The sequence below is a fragment of the Sinohyriopsis cumingii genome, chromosome 5 (genome assembly GCF_028554795.1).
Source record: "Sinohyriopsis cumingii isolate HCF-2022 chromosome 5, ASM2855479v2, whole genome shotgun sequence".
NCBI lineage: Eukaryota > Metazoa > Mollusca > Bivalvia > Unionida > Unionidae > Sinohyriopsis > Sinohyriopsis cumingii.
In genome coordinates this window covers 144,545,845-144,562,704 of record NC_142965.1, presented here as the reverse complement: position 1 = coordinate 144,562,704, position 16,860 = coordinate 144,545,845, and the positions used below count along the sequence as shown (strand labels likewise).

The 16,860-nt window shown below is 40.6% G+C and overlaps 1 protein-coding gene across 1 annotated transcript in view; it reads left to right on the top strand.

Moving 5' to 3' along the window:
• Positions 1 to 16,860, top strand: part of LOC149800398 (uncharacterized) — an 83,491-nt gene that overhangs the window by 17,107 nt on the left and 49,524 nt on the right. The window contains exons 4-6 of the mRNA XM_089960033.1: positions 11,067 to 11,352; positions 11,474 to 11,605; positions 14,075 to 14,491. Coding sequence (XP_089816159.1) covers positions 11,067 to 11,352; positions 11,474 to 11,605; positions 14,075 to 14,491 — 835 coding nt within the window. The remainder of the gene's footprint in view (positions 1 to 11,066; positions 11,353 to 11,473; positions 11,606 to 14,074; positions 14,492 to 16,860) is intronic.

The window sequence follows — 16,860 nt, the reverse complement described above, 5'->3', positions numbered from 1 at the left end:
GAGGTAAAATACCTCCAAGTTGCACTAACATCTTCTTTTTTTGACGAATGGGAATTTTCTTTTGAACCATTTGGCGAAGAACGTGACGATGTTTGCCTAAGCATTGTTTCTGGTGTTTGGACAAAGGGATCGTGCCTTTCAAAACGTTCAAACAACATTCGCAGACGGTATCGATGACCTCTTTGGAGGCCGTTTGAATGAGTTTTTTTCGTAGGGGTGGAGAAGCTTTGGACAGGACAGATAACATGTCCCCATGTTTGGCTAAACGTGGTGGCAGTCCTTTCCTTTTCTTTCCTTGGGGTTTTCTGGAGGGTGACATCTTTGAGTCTTCAGGAGCACCAAAAAACACTGATACCCGACTTGGTCACAGGCCTTTTTTATACTGGAACGCGTCGCCACTGATTGTCTTTACGTCGTATTAGTTTGAGGACAGGCATGACACGTCGTGCAGGGGTACGTAACGGACTAAATCGAGGCAGTTCTTGCTTGGACAAATCCAGTAAACTTTGTAACATGCCCGATCTTTCTTGAACTTTGATTTTGGGAGAAGGTACTTTGTGAGCAGCAGCCACTGCCACTAAATTGGAAGGTCCTGCCACTGGGGAAGTTCTTTTGGGGGTCATCAACGGAGAAGTTCTTGGTGTGATCAACGTCTCCAAGTACTCTTCAGTTCTGGGTGTCATTAACGGAGAAGTGGACAAATGTGAAGCTGCCGGAGACGCAGTCACCGCTGTGGCAGGTCGTGGTTTGCGAGTGTAAGGTTGCGTCCTGGCCGAAGTGCCTCTCTTGCGACTAGTTTTCTGTGGACTTTTCTTTTTCTGGGGGCTTCTTTTCTTTTTCCGGGGTGGTGTCTGGTCAGAGGAGGGTCCTGCCACTGGAGAAGTTCTCCTTGGGGACCTGGTCTTTTTCTTCTTGGGGCTTCGTTGGACTTTTTTCTTGGGTATAACTTTGGGGGCATTAGGATCCCATCTTAAGAGAGAGCGAATGATGACCCCTCCTAGAGTACCGCTCCCTCCAGGTTTCAAAATGATTTGTTTTTTGGTTTGAGTGTCGATGCGGGGATCGGCCAGTTGGACCAAAGCGACTTTGTTTCGATCGAAAAAGCGTTTGGTTTGATGAGGAATCTGAATGATTCCTTGGAGTAATTGACGTGCCGTCACCGTGAACCATCGTAAGACTTCTTTGAGACTAGCTTCTAAGACACGAGGTCGTGTTTGTGGAGCTTTTTCTCGACTGATGCCATACAAGGCACGAATCAATTTGACGGGAAGATGCGACTGAAGGGACGTCATGTTCGCACTGAGAGTGAGACAGACGAAAAAGGGTCTGAGGTTTTTATAGATTTTTTTATGGGGAGTGAAATGAAGTCGAGGACGGAGACGTGTACAGGAAAGGCCCTCCGTCTTGGCACCAGTGGTGAAACAAGTGGGTACGAAATCGCAAATCCTCGGGGGTCGTAGGTTTCAAATCGACGAGTAAATAGGCGTGTGGAGTTTGAGTGGCATCGTCGTACGCCTGAGTCAGCCAAGGCGTTCCTAACTGTTTGGCTAAGACTTGCACTTGCGATTTATCTCTAGGGCTTTTAAACAAGACCACGTAATGCGCATTGAGACTGATGGTGCGATGGGCTTTACTTTGTTGAAACAAATTTTGGGTGATGTAAACGACACTGGTATTACGGTGATGCCCTTTGCGCGTGAACCACAGTTTAATTTCTTCTTCGTCTTCTCCAAACATGTCGTCAAAAATGACCAAATGGGTTAGACGGGAGTCAGAGACGATGCCATCGTCTTCTTTAGGAATGCCTTCCACAAACACGATGGAATCGCCTTGACTTTCTCGCAAGAGGCTGTACGCCGATTGCCACTCTTTGTAACACCACACGATCCGTTGAGGGGGTCGATCGATCAAATGATATTTATGTTCGATCAAACGTTTGACGAATTCGGTTTTGCCTGAACCGCTAGGTCCAGCAATGAGCATGTTAAAGGGATGGCGAAGATACAAAGCCTCCCAACTGGCACGATCTAAGTGTTCGTCGATGACTTTGACAGTAGAGGAAGAGGGAGCAGAGACAGCAGAGGTAGCCATAGTGTGAGAAATGTCACTTGTGACACGAAAAACAAACAAGACAAGAGTTTATATACTTTTTCAGAACACGTTTATTCAATGTTTTTTTCAAACATGAATACGAAAGACAAAAATACATAAAAGCCAAAGGTTTAAGTACAAGAATAAAAGGCACATGATAACCATGAACGTGGAATAAACACAAGTGTCTGTACAACATGTTTTGGGTAAAGTTCTAACCAGTTCTATAGTAGGGGGTAAGGTCACACAAGTGTCCTCCCGAAAGGGTCTTTCAGGCCTGTCCACGACAGTCCTGTCCTGGGTGATGGGTTCTTCTGGCACCGTCACTAACACGGGTTGAAAAGTAACTTTTTTCCTTGAATAACTCTCGTGCATACTGGGCCACCTCCTGGGTCCTAGCCAAACGAATCTGGTTTCTTCTTCGTCAACGACATGGTAAGTTACTTCAATGAACAATGAACTATCGATCTTGCCTAGGGTTCCTTTTTATATACAGACCAATACCGACGTGACCGTACGCCAACGTAAAGTGATTGGGAAGTCGCACTCGCTTCTGGTATACAATTTGATAGACTTTTTCCAAGGGTCGACTGACGATGTGGTGAGTGGGTAAACGTACAATCTTGTTCGGTTGATAGGTGGTCACTTTAAAGTTTCCATCCTCTCCCGATTGCAAGGCTTCTTTCAATACCCCAAAGTTGACCACTCGACTGGTACGATGATTCAGAGTCAGTCCTTTCACTTTGCACGTCGTGTGCACTTCTCCTTGTTTGTCCCGGTATTCGTAGCCGTAATTTTTGGGACCACCACTGACGAAACTTAGAATCTTGTCGTCGGGATGCTCGTCTGTCCAGGCTCCTAAACGGTCTCCTTCGATGTCAGGGTGCTGTTGAATCGGGTGATGGATGTAAATGCAACTGTCCGTGTCAAAGTACAGGACGCGTTCTTCTAACAGTTCTAAAGCTTCGTACAATTTTAAGCGAGCATGAGCTGTCACGTAAGCCGCATTGATGACATTTCCAAAAGGGTCATCTTGTACAAAGTCCAGATCTTCTTCGTAATTGACCAAGATCAAATCCTCTCGAACGACGTCCACGTGTTTCATGTATTTGGTTTTGTCGTGAATCATCTGGAAGTAGCGGGAAGGTTCTGTCAAATATTCCGTCTTGGGTAAACACGGTCGTTGTGCCATTTTACCCCACAAGCAATTTAACATCACTTTGGCAAACGATCGCCTGCCTTCGTTTTTTTCGATGTGGTCTAAAGAGATGCCTTCTTGTTCGTAGTATTTCTCTTTGAATTGTATTTGGTCTTCGGGAGTGTGACACCAGGAAGGATAGCCGCTGGCTTCTTGTTTCAGTTTCAAAAAGGCATCCACGTAGTCGGCGAAAATGCCTTTCTCAGTAGGGTCACCCTTGTGGTACTGTTGTGTCTATGGAAAGTGGCAAATTTCGTACACTTCTAACAGTTGGTATCCCATGTCCAGAGCTTTGAACAATTCCACGCTGACCCAGGTTCCCGTCAAGGCACGTTCTTCCTGGCTGTGTAGGCAAGGTTGGTCCTGGTTGCACGTTTCGGCACAAGTACGGCACAATGGAAACATCAGTTTGCCTTGACACTGGTGAGGTAAGACGGGATGGTATAGGTTCGTGGGAAGCAAAACTTTACACTTGATCAAACCTTCGTATTGTCGAATGTTTTTCAGGTCGATGTGTTTCGTCAACAATTGCGGGTGCCCTACAGGAAAGCGACAATATTTGCACACGTAGGGATACAGCGAACACACGTCCAAGTATTTGATTTCTTCTCCTTTCTCTTCGTCGGCTTGGTACAGCAAACACATGGCATTGGTCCTTCCTCCGTACAAACTATCCCTCGGGTTCAACGGGTCCATGAACTCGTAACTTTCCACGAGGCGTTTAAACTTGGGATCGGTTTTCAAACGGTGATCGTACTCGTGTTCCCACATTTCCACCACTTGGTATCCTTGCTGTTCTAACTTTAGGCGTCGCTGACAAGTGTCCTGGTACAAGTCTTCCATGGTTCGTTGCAAAAACTGATTTTTAGTGTCACGGTCAGGGTAACAGACGGGACATCCGTGAAATAAGCAACCGTTAAACTCGTACACGATCTTTGGGTTTTCTACGTCCCAGCCATCGACCGAATACGTTCCGATGGTCTTTTCGCCTTCTCCGTTGCGGGCATGCTGAATCCATTTGTCTTCCTTGTCGCACAAGTAATGTAACCAACGTAGGGCTTTGACCGAGTATTGACGCTTGACATAGTGGGTCGTTTGAGGACTGATGACAGCCACGGTGTTTTCAGGCATGAATCGTTGGCGGTACACTAAGGAACACGCTTTGGCAATGGTGCAAGCTTCTTTCAAAGGATCGACCCCTCCGTGTTCCATGAACAGTTCTCGAAATTTTCCACAGCAACGCCGTAAAATGTCCACGTCGGAACGACAATACTTTAACATTTCTTCCTGAAAGTCGAAGGGGTCAGAGGCATGAGCCTGGTACCAAGCGTAGAAAGCTTCTCGTTGTTCGGTACGCATGTTGTCGGGGTCGTAATAGTGAGCCTCAGGCAAATGGGGTAGAACGGCATGTTGATTGGCTTCCGTATTGAAAAAGTGTGGAAAGTACCCTTTAGCCATTTCTGTCATTCCAAACGTTTTAGGCATTGGACTCAAAGGCATGGCCAAGTAACTCATCGAATCTTTAAACTGTACTTGTCCCACTTGCATGAAAATGATTCTGGCTCCGTTCAAAGTCACTTTAGGACGTTCGGTGCCTTGTTCCGTATAGTATCTGAGAAGAAACTGTCCATCGTATCCGGAGAAATTGTGAGCCATCACCGTGGCATGACGATGACAATCTCCGTAACGTTCGATGTCCTCTTGGCTCCACGTCTTGTCGATGGGGTCTAAGACCCATCGGGGAAAATCGGCTAACGTGTTTTTATCCACGAAAGATTTTTTCACGCCCTCCAGTAATCTTGCTGCAGTGAGGGCAATGACTGAAGATAGGTTCTTGAATGCACTTCTCGCACGCTCGATGAGCCACGCAGAAATTAGGAATGTGAATGCCGGTCTCTTGCATGCATTCGAAATCGAAAAAGATGAAATTGCCTTTCTTCTTGTGACCGTCCTCTTTCTCTGGTGGGGGTTGGTATTTTTGCACTTAGCATTGGTGTTCCAAGTCCACGATATGGTGGCAAATGTGACATATTTTCTTTCCTCGACATACGTGTGCCTTGGCATTATTGGTAAGTATGCCTTGTCCACACGTAGGGCACAATCTCAGGAGTTGACAAGCACATTTCTTCTGTGAACCTTGTGTTTTCAAATGTTGTTGGTAACAGGTAGGACTGACAAACGTGCGCAAACAAGTCGAACAAGCCACTGGTCCTTCGCTCAGACAGGGTGGAGAGGCCAAACATCCTGGGCATTTCATTCCACAATGCTTGTGTTGCTCTCGATTGTTATAACCATAGTCACATTTCTCACAATAACAACTGTATCCCAGGAATCCAGTGATACTGGTAATGGTATCGAAATGATCATCGTGATGATAGACATGAATGTATTTTCCGTCCTTAAAATCTTGGCCTCGAAACAACAGAGTTCCACGCATTTCTTGAGGGTGCACTTTCAAGGTGTAGCGTGGAGCTAGGGCATCTTGCAATTTTTGCATCTCAGGAATGCCACAGGGTGTGTCTTTGGACAGTCCGGCTTGTTGCAACAGGAGTTCTGCTTCATTTCGTTGTTTGGCTCGGTCGGATTGTTGAATAGTTTTCCAGGTTCTTTTCCATTCTACCGTGTCGTTCTTGTTGGCGTAGGTTCGTCCCACCACGATGGCACGGGCTAAACACATCTGGTCTTGAGGGTTGTTAATTCGGACGAGACTCTTTTTGGTGTTGCGAAGGTCGTCCACCAATAACATCTTTTTGCATCCAGTTCCTTGAGGAGGAGAGACGTGGGCCATTTTCAGTGTGGCTTTACCTTCGGTGATGTCAAACTGGTCATTAGATTGTTGCACCTGTTGTATCTTGTCCATGACTTTGGAAGGGGTTAGTTCTGCGGGTCTGCTAAACTCGATCCAAACAGGGGATTTCAAACCGTCGTGATCTATGGATAGTGTCAAGCGATCGTCTTCTTTGGCTTGACATTGTCGCTTGAGTGCGGTGAACAAAGAATCCCACATCTCGGTGATAAACCCTTCTGCTTTCTCCAAGGGTACGTCGGCCTTGAAATCTTTAAACTTCACCGTGTAGGTGTAAACCGTGGTTCTAAATTTTCTAGAGGAGCGCTTTTCCGTCTCTCGAATGGAATAGTACTTTTCAGGGTTGACTAAGGGTGGTGAACTTGGTTTAGAGGGTTCGGATTCTGGTTCACTCATGTCCTCTTCAAAATCACTGGCATGAATTTGTGCCAAGATTTCAGCCCTGGTACGAGGCGATAGATCACGTTTCTGCCTCTTACTTTCTTCTTCTTTCTTCTCAAATGAATTGGATCGTTTCATCTTGAGTGCAAAACGTCAAATGACTCAAGTTTAAACACCATAGACTAATTTATAGTCTTGGCAAACCAGCGTATATAAAAAGGGTGTGTCTTGTCCTTTCACTATTCATTTCACTCTCAAACCGAGGAGAACGATCGAAGAGACTACCCAGATGGAACGTTTCGTCAGAGCTTTGCAAGGGGTCATTAGAAAATTCTCTTCAGACCAGCCGACGGACTACTCTCCTTCCTTTCGAGATAAGAGTCAGGATACTTGCTATATCTGTCAGAAGAAAGGGCATTGGTCTTCAGAGTGTCGAGACCGTCAAAAAAGAAAAAAAAACAGGGGCTAAAAAAGACAAAAGTCAAGATACCTGTTATTATTGTAAAGAAAAAGGACATTGGTCTCCAGATTGCCCAAAAAAGAAACAAGAGGAGTCAGAAGAAAAGAAGGATTCTTCAGAAGAAGAGAGGGATTCTTCGGAAGAAGAGAGGGATTCTTCGAAAGAAGAGAGGGATTCTTCAGAGGAAGAAAGAAGACAATTCTATTTAAAAGAAGCAAAGAAACAGGAGAAGAAAAGAAGAAGGGAAGAAAATGAGGAGAAAACGGTGAAGAAATTAAAAAAACAGAGAGACTAAACAAGGAGAAAGAAGAAGTCAATGAACTTTTAATTAAAGTGTTGTGTTGTGAATTGGATTGTAAAAAATGGATAAAAGATTACATGAATGATATAAGGTAAGTGTCTTTGAGTTTTGATTTTAAAATAAGAAGCTACACTCACGCACTCATACACAGACACGCACTATAAGGGTAAAATGGGTGGGGTTTATTTTTGAGTTATTGGCAAATTGAAATTGTATTTCTTTTCGAGAAATGTGGTTGGCCCTGAAAAGGGCCTTTTTATTTTGGTGTAGGGGTGAGTTTAACCAATCAACTTTAACTGCCTTAAGCCTTTGCCACGGCCAAGGCCTACTTCTGATGATTGGGTTGAAATCACTAAGGGTGGTACGACAGGCTTAGTCACAGGGTTGGCGTGTTTAGCTCGGGAAGGTCGTATTCTCTTCGGTCGTGATAAAGAAGTCTGATACATTTGTTTCAGACTTCTTAACTCCGCTAAAATGTCCAACAGTACCGTAGCCGTTTGATTTTCACCCTCTTGTTTCTTTGCTGCTACTTCTTCTTGCTGTTGTTGCTGTTGTTTTTTTCTTACCTCTTCTTGTTGCTGTTGCTGTTGCTGTAGGAGAAAAGCTTGTTCCGCTTCCTTTTGTCGTTGCATAAATTTCTCCAATTCTTCTTTCTGTCTCTGTCTAAAATTCTCCACTTGCGGTAATGAAGAAGGTAACGAAGGTTCCGGAACAAATTCTTGCGAGGTAAGAAAATCCACAAAATCCCAATGTACCTCTTCTGAAAGTAAGTCCGGGTTCCCTTGGGCAGTCTCCCCTGCTGGTGCACCCCAATGGATCTTTTTCTGAGTTTCCGTCATGTTGAATCACTGTCGCATAGATTGACTGCACACAAGCGCTAACGAATCTATATAGACCACGTGACGTCACAGACTGCTCTCTTCGGATTGGATGTGAGCTGACTGAATTTTGTAACGCGTGTTCGGATTGGTGAATGAATTCAATCCGTTTCAATCCTTCCTGTACCTATAAATAAGCGCAGTTCACTGCATTGATTCACCTATTCTCGTCGCTTCAAGATGTGGACCACAGTTGAGTTATCCACCCTTGTGTCTTCCATGATGTTTAGGACGGACATGCTCATGTATGTCCGGTCCAAGTGGACTGTTGTTGATAGGACAGATACTAGTCAATGGATGAGGAGAGTTTACATAGAAAGCCAAGGATGTCTCAAGAGGGTACTTGTGTATGGACCGGCAGTTAGAAGGAGTTTAAGAAGAAGAAGAAGATGTGACAGATGCCATCTATGTTAATATTAATATTAACATAAACCCAAAGGCTCTTTTCAGGGCCAGCCATATTTCTCGAAAAGAGATAGCCTTTCCATTGCCTACCCCTTTTTTAAAAAAATTTAAAAAAAAAAAATCCCATGTGCAATTTCCCTTGACGGTATAAAGTCCCACCCTGTTTAAATTCCTTTGACGCTAAACCGTCCCACGATTTTTCTCCATGTTAATTTCCCTTGACGCTAATCTGACCCACGATTTTTCTCCATGTTAAATTTCCCTTGACGCTAATCTGACCCAGGGGTCTCTGTAATGCTAATTCCCATTGACGCTAATGTACCCCACTTTACTACTACCGTTTATGTCGCCATGTGGGCGAATATGGTGCAGTTATATCGGCGAAATGTGCCTGGAAAGCATCATTGACTGGCCTAAGGTGGCGGAGTTAAAATAGTTCCCATTGTTAGGGAGTGCTCATATATGTTCTAAGGCGTGAACGGTTGGTGGTACGGAAACATAATGAAGCCAAAACACGCAGATGTACGGTTGATAGATTGTTGGCAGTTTGGTTTATCTGTGGTCTTGCATTAATTAGAGGAAAATTTAGGCATAGAATGGACACGTCGGGCTTTCTGATTTACAACTGAGGTTGTATGGAAGTCTTTGGAAAGTCGGGGTAACTTATGACTTCTAGCGAGAATCGCGCCAGGGTTTGACAACCGCTCGGTCAAGTAAATACCCGTGTGCGTGTAACAGTATTTCAGGTATGACATGTTCGGAAGGCCTTATCGTAGTCAAACGTTTAAGACGTAAAGAAAATTCCAATTCAATGCCACTGTCTGGGTTCCATCCGCTTTGGCATGCTATTTCAATGATTCTGACATGAAAAGGACTAAGAAGAGAAATATGTTGTAGCATGGAAATTATGATGCTATAATATTACAGACATCATCGAGGTCTCAGTTTCATGAATTCAGTTATTCTTTTATTGATTCATGTTTCTTCTAAGTCATCCGTAGATGGAAAACAAATGTTCAGGTTTTATATTTAAATGAAATAAAGATTCGAATGATTGTCGTCTATATTAGCAGTAAAATGAAATTTGTTTTTTAAAATAAAATAATATATAGATTATGGAAATTACACTGAACTATGCTCGTGTCCGGTGCACTGATAGTTTTGATTGACTACTACTCTGAAAAAGTCCCTTAAATAAGATCTTAGCAGTATTAAAGGCTGTTGTTATGTTAGCTTCCAATCACATTGACATCCACAGCTACCAGTCACAGCTAAAATAGGTACATTATGGCAATGTTTGCTCAGAATCAGATGTTCTCGTAACACTTTGCATTAGTGCCTTAACCGGGGCATTTTGTTTGGCTAAACTGCTGATGTTAAATATAATGAAGCCTACTATCTACTGAACATAACATAGGTCAAGATTAGTAAATGCATCCTTCTGGATAATTTACATAAATAAGTATAAACAATTTTCAATTTTAGTCCAAAATCTAAAAATAAAAATTGCATTCGTCATTAAATGTTTTACAGTTGCATTTATAATAATATACCTCACTTCATACATACGGATGCGAAGAGCTGCCTGAGATGTATCACGGAGTATTGACCAACAGTGTCAGAATACTACTACTACTACTAATATGTCTCAGCTTCAGCTAAAATCAGATAAAGAATGAATCACACTGTAAACATTATTATGAAACAAAATTTATACATTCATTTGTAATTTCCTATCAGCAAATTTATTCTTAAATTTGTTTTAAGCGTTATTTTTGACTGTAGATTAGATTTTGTTTTTGGTTTAAATCACGTAATGAAAACGTTTTATAATCAGAACAAGGCATACTTATTTTAATCAAGTTAGTTATGTTGAAGAAATAAAGTATAAAACCTACGATACGTAATGCAAAAATTCCACAAATGTCACGGCTAGTGATAACACTCCAGTGATGACGAAAAGTGGAGCAAGAAACCTTACGTAGTGTAATCGTTTCATGTTTTTTTGTTGTTGTATCAAGTAGTTCTGGCAAGTTACATTTGCTCTAACTTTCTTTAGGTATAAATAAACACACGTTCTTAGAATCAGCAGAATATGAAATTGTTACATCAAATAAAACAAGGTTGAATCAAGTCATTGTATTTTTGTTGAGCTATGGTTTTAGTTAGAAATTTGTCGACATTTGCTTATCAATGAATTATGTTAGTCAACTTTTTGTTCCGAACGGAATGATAGAGCATAGTGACGTTTTGTACTAAAGGAAACATATTGTGAATGAACAAACGTCTAAAGAGACACCCACAATTCTTTCGCCAAAGCAAAGATTAGATTTGAAAGAAGGATTGTCCATCTGAAAATAAATTACGCCTCATAGGAAACTTGTAAGCTTAATAGAAAAAGACGATTTATTTATGCCTTTATGTTACCGTTACCATATTAGCCATGATGAGTACTATAACTCTAAAATCATTACAATGGAGTACGCTGATCCATTTTGCTACTTTCTTCAACTAATATTCATGATCATGCTATCAATCACTTCTAGACCGATGGGGTACACGACAAAAGAGATTCTAGACGAGACACAAAGAAAGGACCTGCTTCAAATGAAAAACGTTTTTCAGGAGGACCACGGTATAATACAAAAACAGGAACTTTCACTGGTCAAAGGCACAAGGGTAGACATCGAACACGACTTGACTATGTCTTCAGTGATACGACCTCAGTTAGTCAAGATATCAAAATTGAGTCGATGGTCAAGAAATACTGGACCAACATTGTTAAATCTGTCATCGTTGGACACATTCTTTCCTGGATGAAAACGTTCATAGGTAAGAACTTGAATAGTTGTAATAAACTCAAAATAATGATTCTACCTTTTTTTACCATTGTACCTAAGTACTGAAAATAGGCTATTTACTTACATGGTGATACTCCTTTAATTGCTCACAGATACAGACAAGATAGACGAAACAGCAGAAAAGGACGGCAATGCCGCAGCAATGGAAGAACTCCTTCGTAGCATTCAAAATTGCAGGAAGAAGGGCCGATGGACAAGATTTGTAGATGCTCTACGCGCACATGGTAAAACTATTGTCTCATTACCATATGTTTTCTTTCCCTAGAGGTATTCCATGCACAACTTGAGTGAATTAATCAGCTAAACATACGTTCGCATGTAGAATTTTAGAATTGTTCTTTGTAGGCACACAAAAAACGACAGTAGTCCATACGCCTGGTGAACTTATACAGACAAAGTCTTTCATGCATTTAGTCTATGCACATTTGATTTAAAAATTTTAATAGAATTAAATCCGTTTCCCCTTACAAATAACATCGACCATAAATATATATATATATATATATATATATATATATATATATATATATATATATATATATATATATATATATATATATATATATATATATATATGTATGTATATTAGGCACACCAACTATATCACTACATGCTTTCTCCAAACGTTATGCTATTTTTATGAATTGCGTTTTACCATGTCTTCTTTGACATGGAAGTAACATTGTCAAATTAAATATGCTTTGATCTGACTGACTGTTTTCAGATATAAGCTTCATGTCCTAAGTTGTTATTAATTGAGGTACTTTTTGACCGTTATATGATTTGTGTTTAATATATGTTAAGGCCACTCTCAATGTATACTGTCAGCCTTGAACCTTTTAATCTGCCAGCCAATTTATTGAAAAGCATTACTGATAGTGAAGTTGTCTTCAGCATAATTTTGGTTCAAGTTTAATCGCCCTATCTGTATTATATGTACGATAAATTACCTCTCTGTTTACAATGCAAGTACCTAAAGAGAGATGGATCTGAAATCTAGAGACTCTTTAAATTACTCAAGCAATCTAAAATAGATTTTTGAAACTATTAGTTAGTTTTTCAACTTCTATTTTTAATTTGCTATTGACTGATAAAAGGATTTATATTGGCATACCATAGTTTCTGATTTTTACACAAATCATTGACGTCATGATGCTGAATAAGCGGATCAATCTTGTTCGATAGATTTTTGGACAGCCGCTGGAAAATGTTTACAACATTCATTTCGTTCATCAATATTAGACTCTTATTATCCCTCGTTATTATCGCTTATTCTGCACAAGCACGAACCAATTGAAACAATATAACCTTTTAATATTTTATTCGTATCTGTTATGCATAGAGCGAATACCTATAAATCTTGATGGTAACCAAAAATGTATAACAATTTCACACCTTACATCTTTTCCGAAATCAGCCTAAGTTAAAATTGTGCACCTTAATAGCTGGAAAGCATACTTGGCATATCTATGGGAATCAATGTGGCCTACACCCCGTATAAAGCATGTTTAGGTCTGGTCCATTAATGAGCCATAACCAAGCACGTGAACAATTTACTCAAACAGATGAGTGTGCCTGGTGTCACTAAAGTACGATTAGTATTCAATTAATTTATAAGGAGAACCCAAACATAAGTAATTATATGTATGGCTTCGAAATTAAAACGCAAGCGAAGCGACTTTGTACCAATAAAATATCAGACTTTGCACATTTAGATTCATTTTAGCTGGAACTGATGCACCTTATACAAATCCTTTTGACAAACCAGTCCTCATTATGAGTTACAAACTTTATTAGACGAAGTACTTTCGCGTTGTCATACATATTTAATTTGTATTGTATGCTGACCTTTGTCCGTAACTAAAGGCAGAAGTTTGGTCCACCTATCTTTTATCATATTTTTTGTTATGTTTAATTAGTTATAGATAAGTCGTTTACTTATATTTGAATACAAGGTCTAGCCTTATTTACAAACTTAAAATGTTCTGGAACTGAATTTGTGACATACATCTGGTTATTTTATTGTTTATATGGGGTTGTGGTAAACAAAATGATTAATTCATACATTGATATCAGTATGAGAATCACATATTACTGTGTTCAGATATAGTTTGAGAGGAATCATCTATTTAAATTATTCTCTGGAATTACAAAGTGCTCATTGTCTTTTTTGGACTAAACCGCTATTTTGGCATTACTGTGAATTAATTGAAAAACATTTCAGAGTATATAACTGTTTTGTATCAAGACTGTTGGTATATCAACCTGTTCAAGATTATTGGTACACCAGCGCATTCAATATCGGAACTCAGAGTACTTTTGGACTTGCCATAAATCATTTAGGATTATTTGGGATTTCAAGAGAATACATTTTTATTGAATGTACTAAACTTATTGTTTAGCTTCATTTTGTGACTTAGTTTGAGATCATAAGTCTTTAGAAGATAAGTACCAAGATTCTACAGCAGACACTTTCCGAAAGAGAGAAAACGAACAGAGCCAGTTCTCAGCTCTCTTCACGTTCAGACTGGCATAAACTATATAAATTTTCTATCATATCAAGATATCATTCGATGGATTTTGTTCTCAACGTTCTTCAGTTTTATTTAGAATTCTGTGTTGTAAAGAAAAGAGAAATAGAAACTGTCTTGAAACGTTGTTTATACGATATCATTTGTTTTCTCCTTTGACAGATTACGATTTTATTTGTACCTTACTTAAAGGTGGTTCTGTGAAAAAAGGAATCAGTATGCAGCAGAAACTCTTACGCATTCTCACACCTGCAATCATTAATGAAATAAATCCTGTAGAATTAGCAAGGTATCTCTTTAGCCACAGCGGAATCAATGACTATGATCTAGAAATGATAGAACAAGAGGAACGGTCGAAAGGAAAACGCTTTGCGGCTTATAAGTTGCTAAACGTAGTTCCCTGTCGTTCTACTAACTGGGTACAATTATTATGTGATGCCATGAGAGCTGAGGGCCAGGATGACCTGGCAGATCAATTTTTGGTTCATTACGAAGAGGTGTCGTCCAATACAGAGGGACCTCATACATCCAGCAATTCTGAATTTGAAAATACAAGTGAACCGAGCACACCTGATTCAGGTAACTGAGCTAGATTTTCTTTTCCAGTTCTTCAATTCTTTTTGCATAATATACAATTCAACATTTGAGGAAATTATTATTTAGTTGAATAGTGGAAGAGAGTGGTAGAGACATAGCATAAAAATAATTCCTCAAATAAATTGATTAAGCACCAGTGTTATGATGTATTTCATCTTACTTTCCTTAATAATTTACACAGCTATAAATCTGTACATGGGTTTGATTTACATTGGTAATTTAGCTGAAGTCACACTCGAGATAGTGCTTTGGATCAGTGAATGCACCGATGCGTTTTTGATGTTGTGATCTTTCTGATAATAATTATATAATATAGTGCTTTGGATCAGTGAATGCACCGATGCGTTTTTGATGTTGTGATCTTTCTGATAATAATTAAATAATATGTTATTACTTAAAGCTGTGTAGGTTAGGTTGAACGTGATAGGTTTATTTTCTTCTTTTTGGCCATTGCAGCTACTGTATTTTAATGATAACTGGATCTTATGAGAACGTACACACTCGTGAATGTTTCAATCCCATTTATATAATTTTTTTATTAATATGAAGCATCTGGTTAAGTGAAATATTACAATGTCCGCGGCAGCCACCTTAGCTGATTCGCAATAAAGATGTATAAGAGTTGTCCTTATCAGAAGTGTAGTGGGACAGTATAGGGACAATGGGAATTAACATTACAGACGCCCCTGGGACGATATAGGGGCAAGATTTATAGGGACAATGTGAATTAACATTACAGACCCTCCTTGGGACGATACAGGAACAATGGGAAATTTAACATGGGAAATTTAACATGGGTGGGACTATACAGGGACAAAAAGTATTGAGTCTGTATAGGGACAAGGGAAAGACAGGTCTGCGGTCACAGCAGGGGAGATTGGTAACACTGCAACAACTAAGGGAAGGTGCCGTCACAGGACTGAGCAAAGGTAGAGATGGATATAACACATACACAACAGACAAAGCACTGATACCAATAATGCCAAGGCACACGTATGTTCAGGAAAGAAACGATGTCACATTTGTCACCAAATCGTGGACTTGGAACATTAATGCTACATTCAGAAATATCAACCCCAACAGGAATATTATGGTCACAAGAAGAAAGGCAATTTCATCTTTTTCGATTTCGAATGCACGCAAGAGACCGGCATTCACATTCCTAATTTCTGCGTTGCCCATCGAGCGTGCGAGAAGTGCATCCAAGAGCCTATCATGAGTTATTGCCCTCACTGTAGCAAGATTCCTGGAGGACGTGAAACAATATTTCGGGGACTGAACACACTGGCCAAATTTACCCGATGGATCTTAGATCTCATTGATGAGACGTTTAAGCCAAGAGGACATCGAACGTTACGGAGATTGTCATCGCCATGCCACGGTGATGGCTCACAATTTCTCGGTATACGATGGACAGTTTCTTGTCAGATACTATATGGAACATGGCACCAAACGTGCTAAAGTCACTTTGAACGGAGCCAAAATCATTTCCATTCAAGTGGGACAAGTGCAGTTTAAAGAGTCGATGATCTATTTTGCAAACTTATGTTTCCCCTGTGTCGTATTTGTGCCGAAACGTGCAACGAAGGCCAGCCTTGTCAGCACAACCAGGAAGAACGCTCCTTGACGGGGACGTGGGTCAGCGTGGAATTGTTCAAAGCTCTGGACATGGGATACCAACTGTTAGAAGTATACGAAATTTACCACTTTCCCAAGACAGAACATTACCACAAGGGTGACCCATTTCAGAAAGGCATTTTCGCAGACTACGTGGAGGCCTTTTTGAAACTGAAACAAGAAGCCAGCGGCTATCCTTCTTGGTGTCACACTCCCGAAGACCAAAAGACATTCAAAGATTAATACTGGGAACAGGACGGCTCAACTTTAGACCACATCGAGAAAAACGAAGGTAGGCGATCGTTTGCCAAGGTGATGTTAAATTGCTTGTGGGGTAAGATGACACAACGGTCGTGTTAAGACAAGACGGAATATTTGACAGAACCTTCCCGCTACTTCCAGATGATTCACGACAAAACCAGATACATGAAACAAGTGGACGTCGTTCGTTAGGATTTGATCTTAGTCAATTATGAAGAAGATCTGGACTTTGTACAAGCCGACGAACTTGGAAATATCATCATTGTGGCTTACGTGACAGCTCATGCTCGCTTAAAATTGTACGAAGCTTTAGAACTGTTAGCGGATCGCGTCCTGTACTTTGACACGGACAGTTGAATTTACATCGATCGCCTGAGTCAACAGCACTCTGACATCGAAGGAGACCGTTTAGGAGCCTGGACAGACGAGTTTTGCAATGGCGGTCCTAAAACTTACCGCTACGAATACCGGAA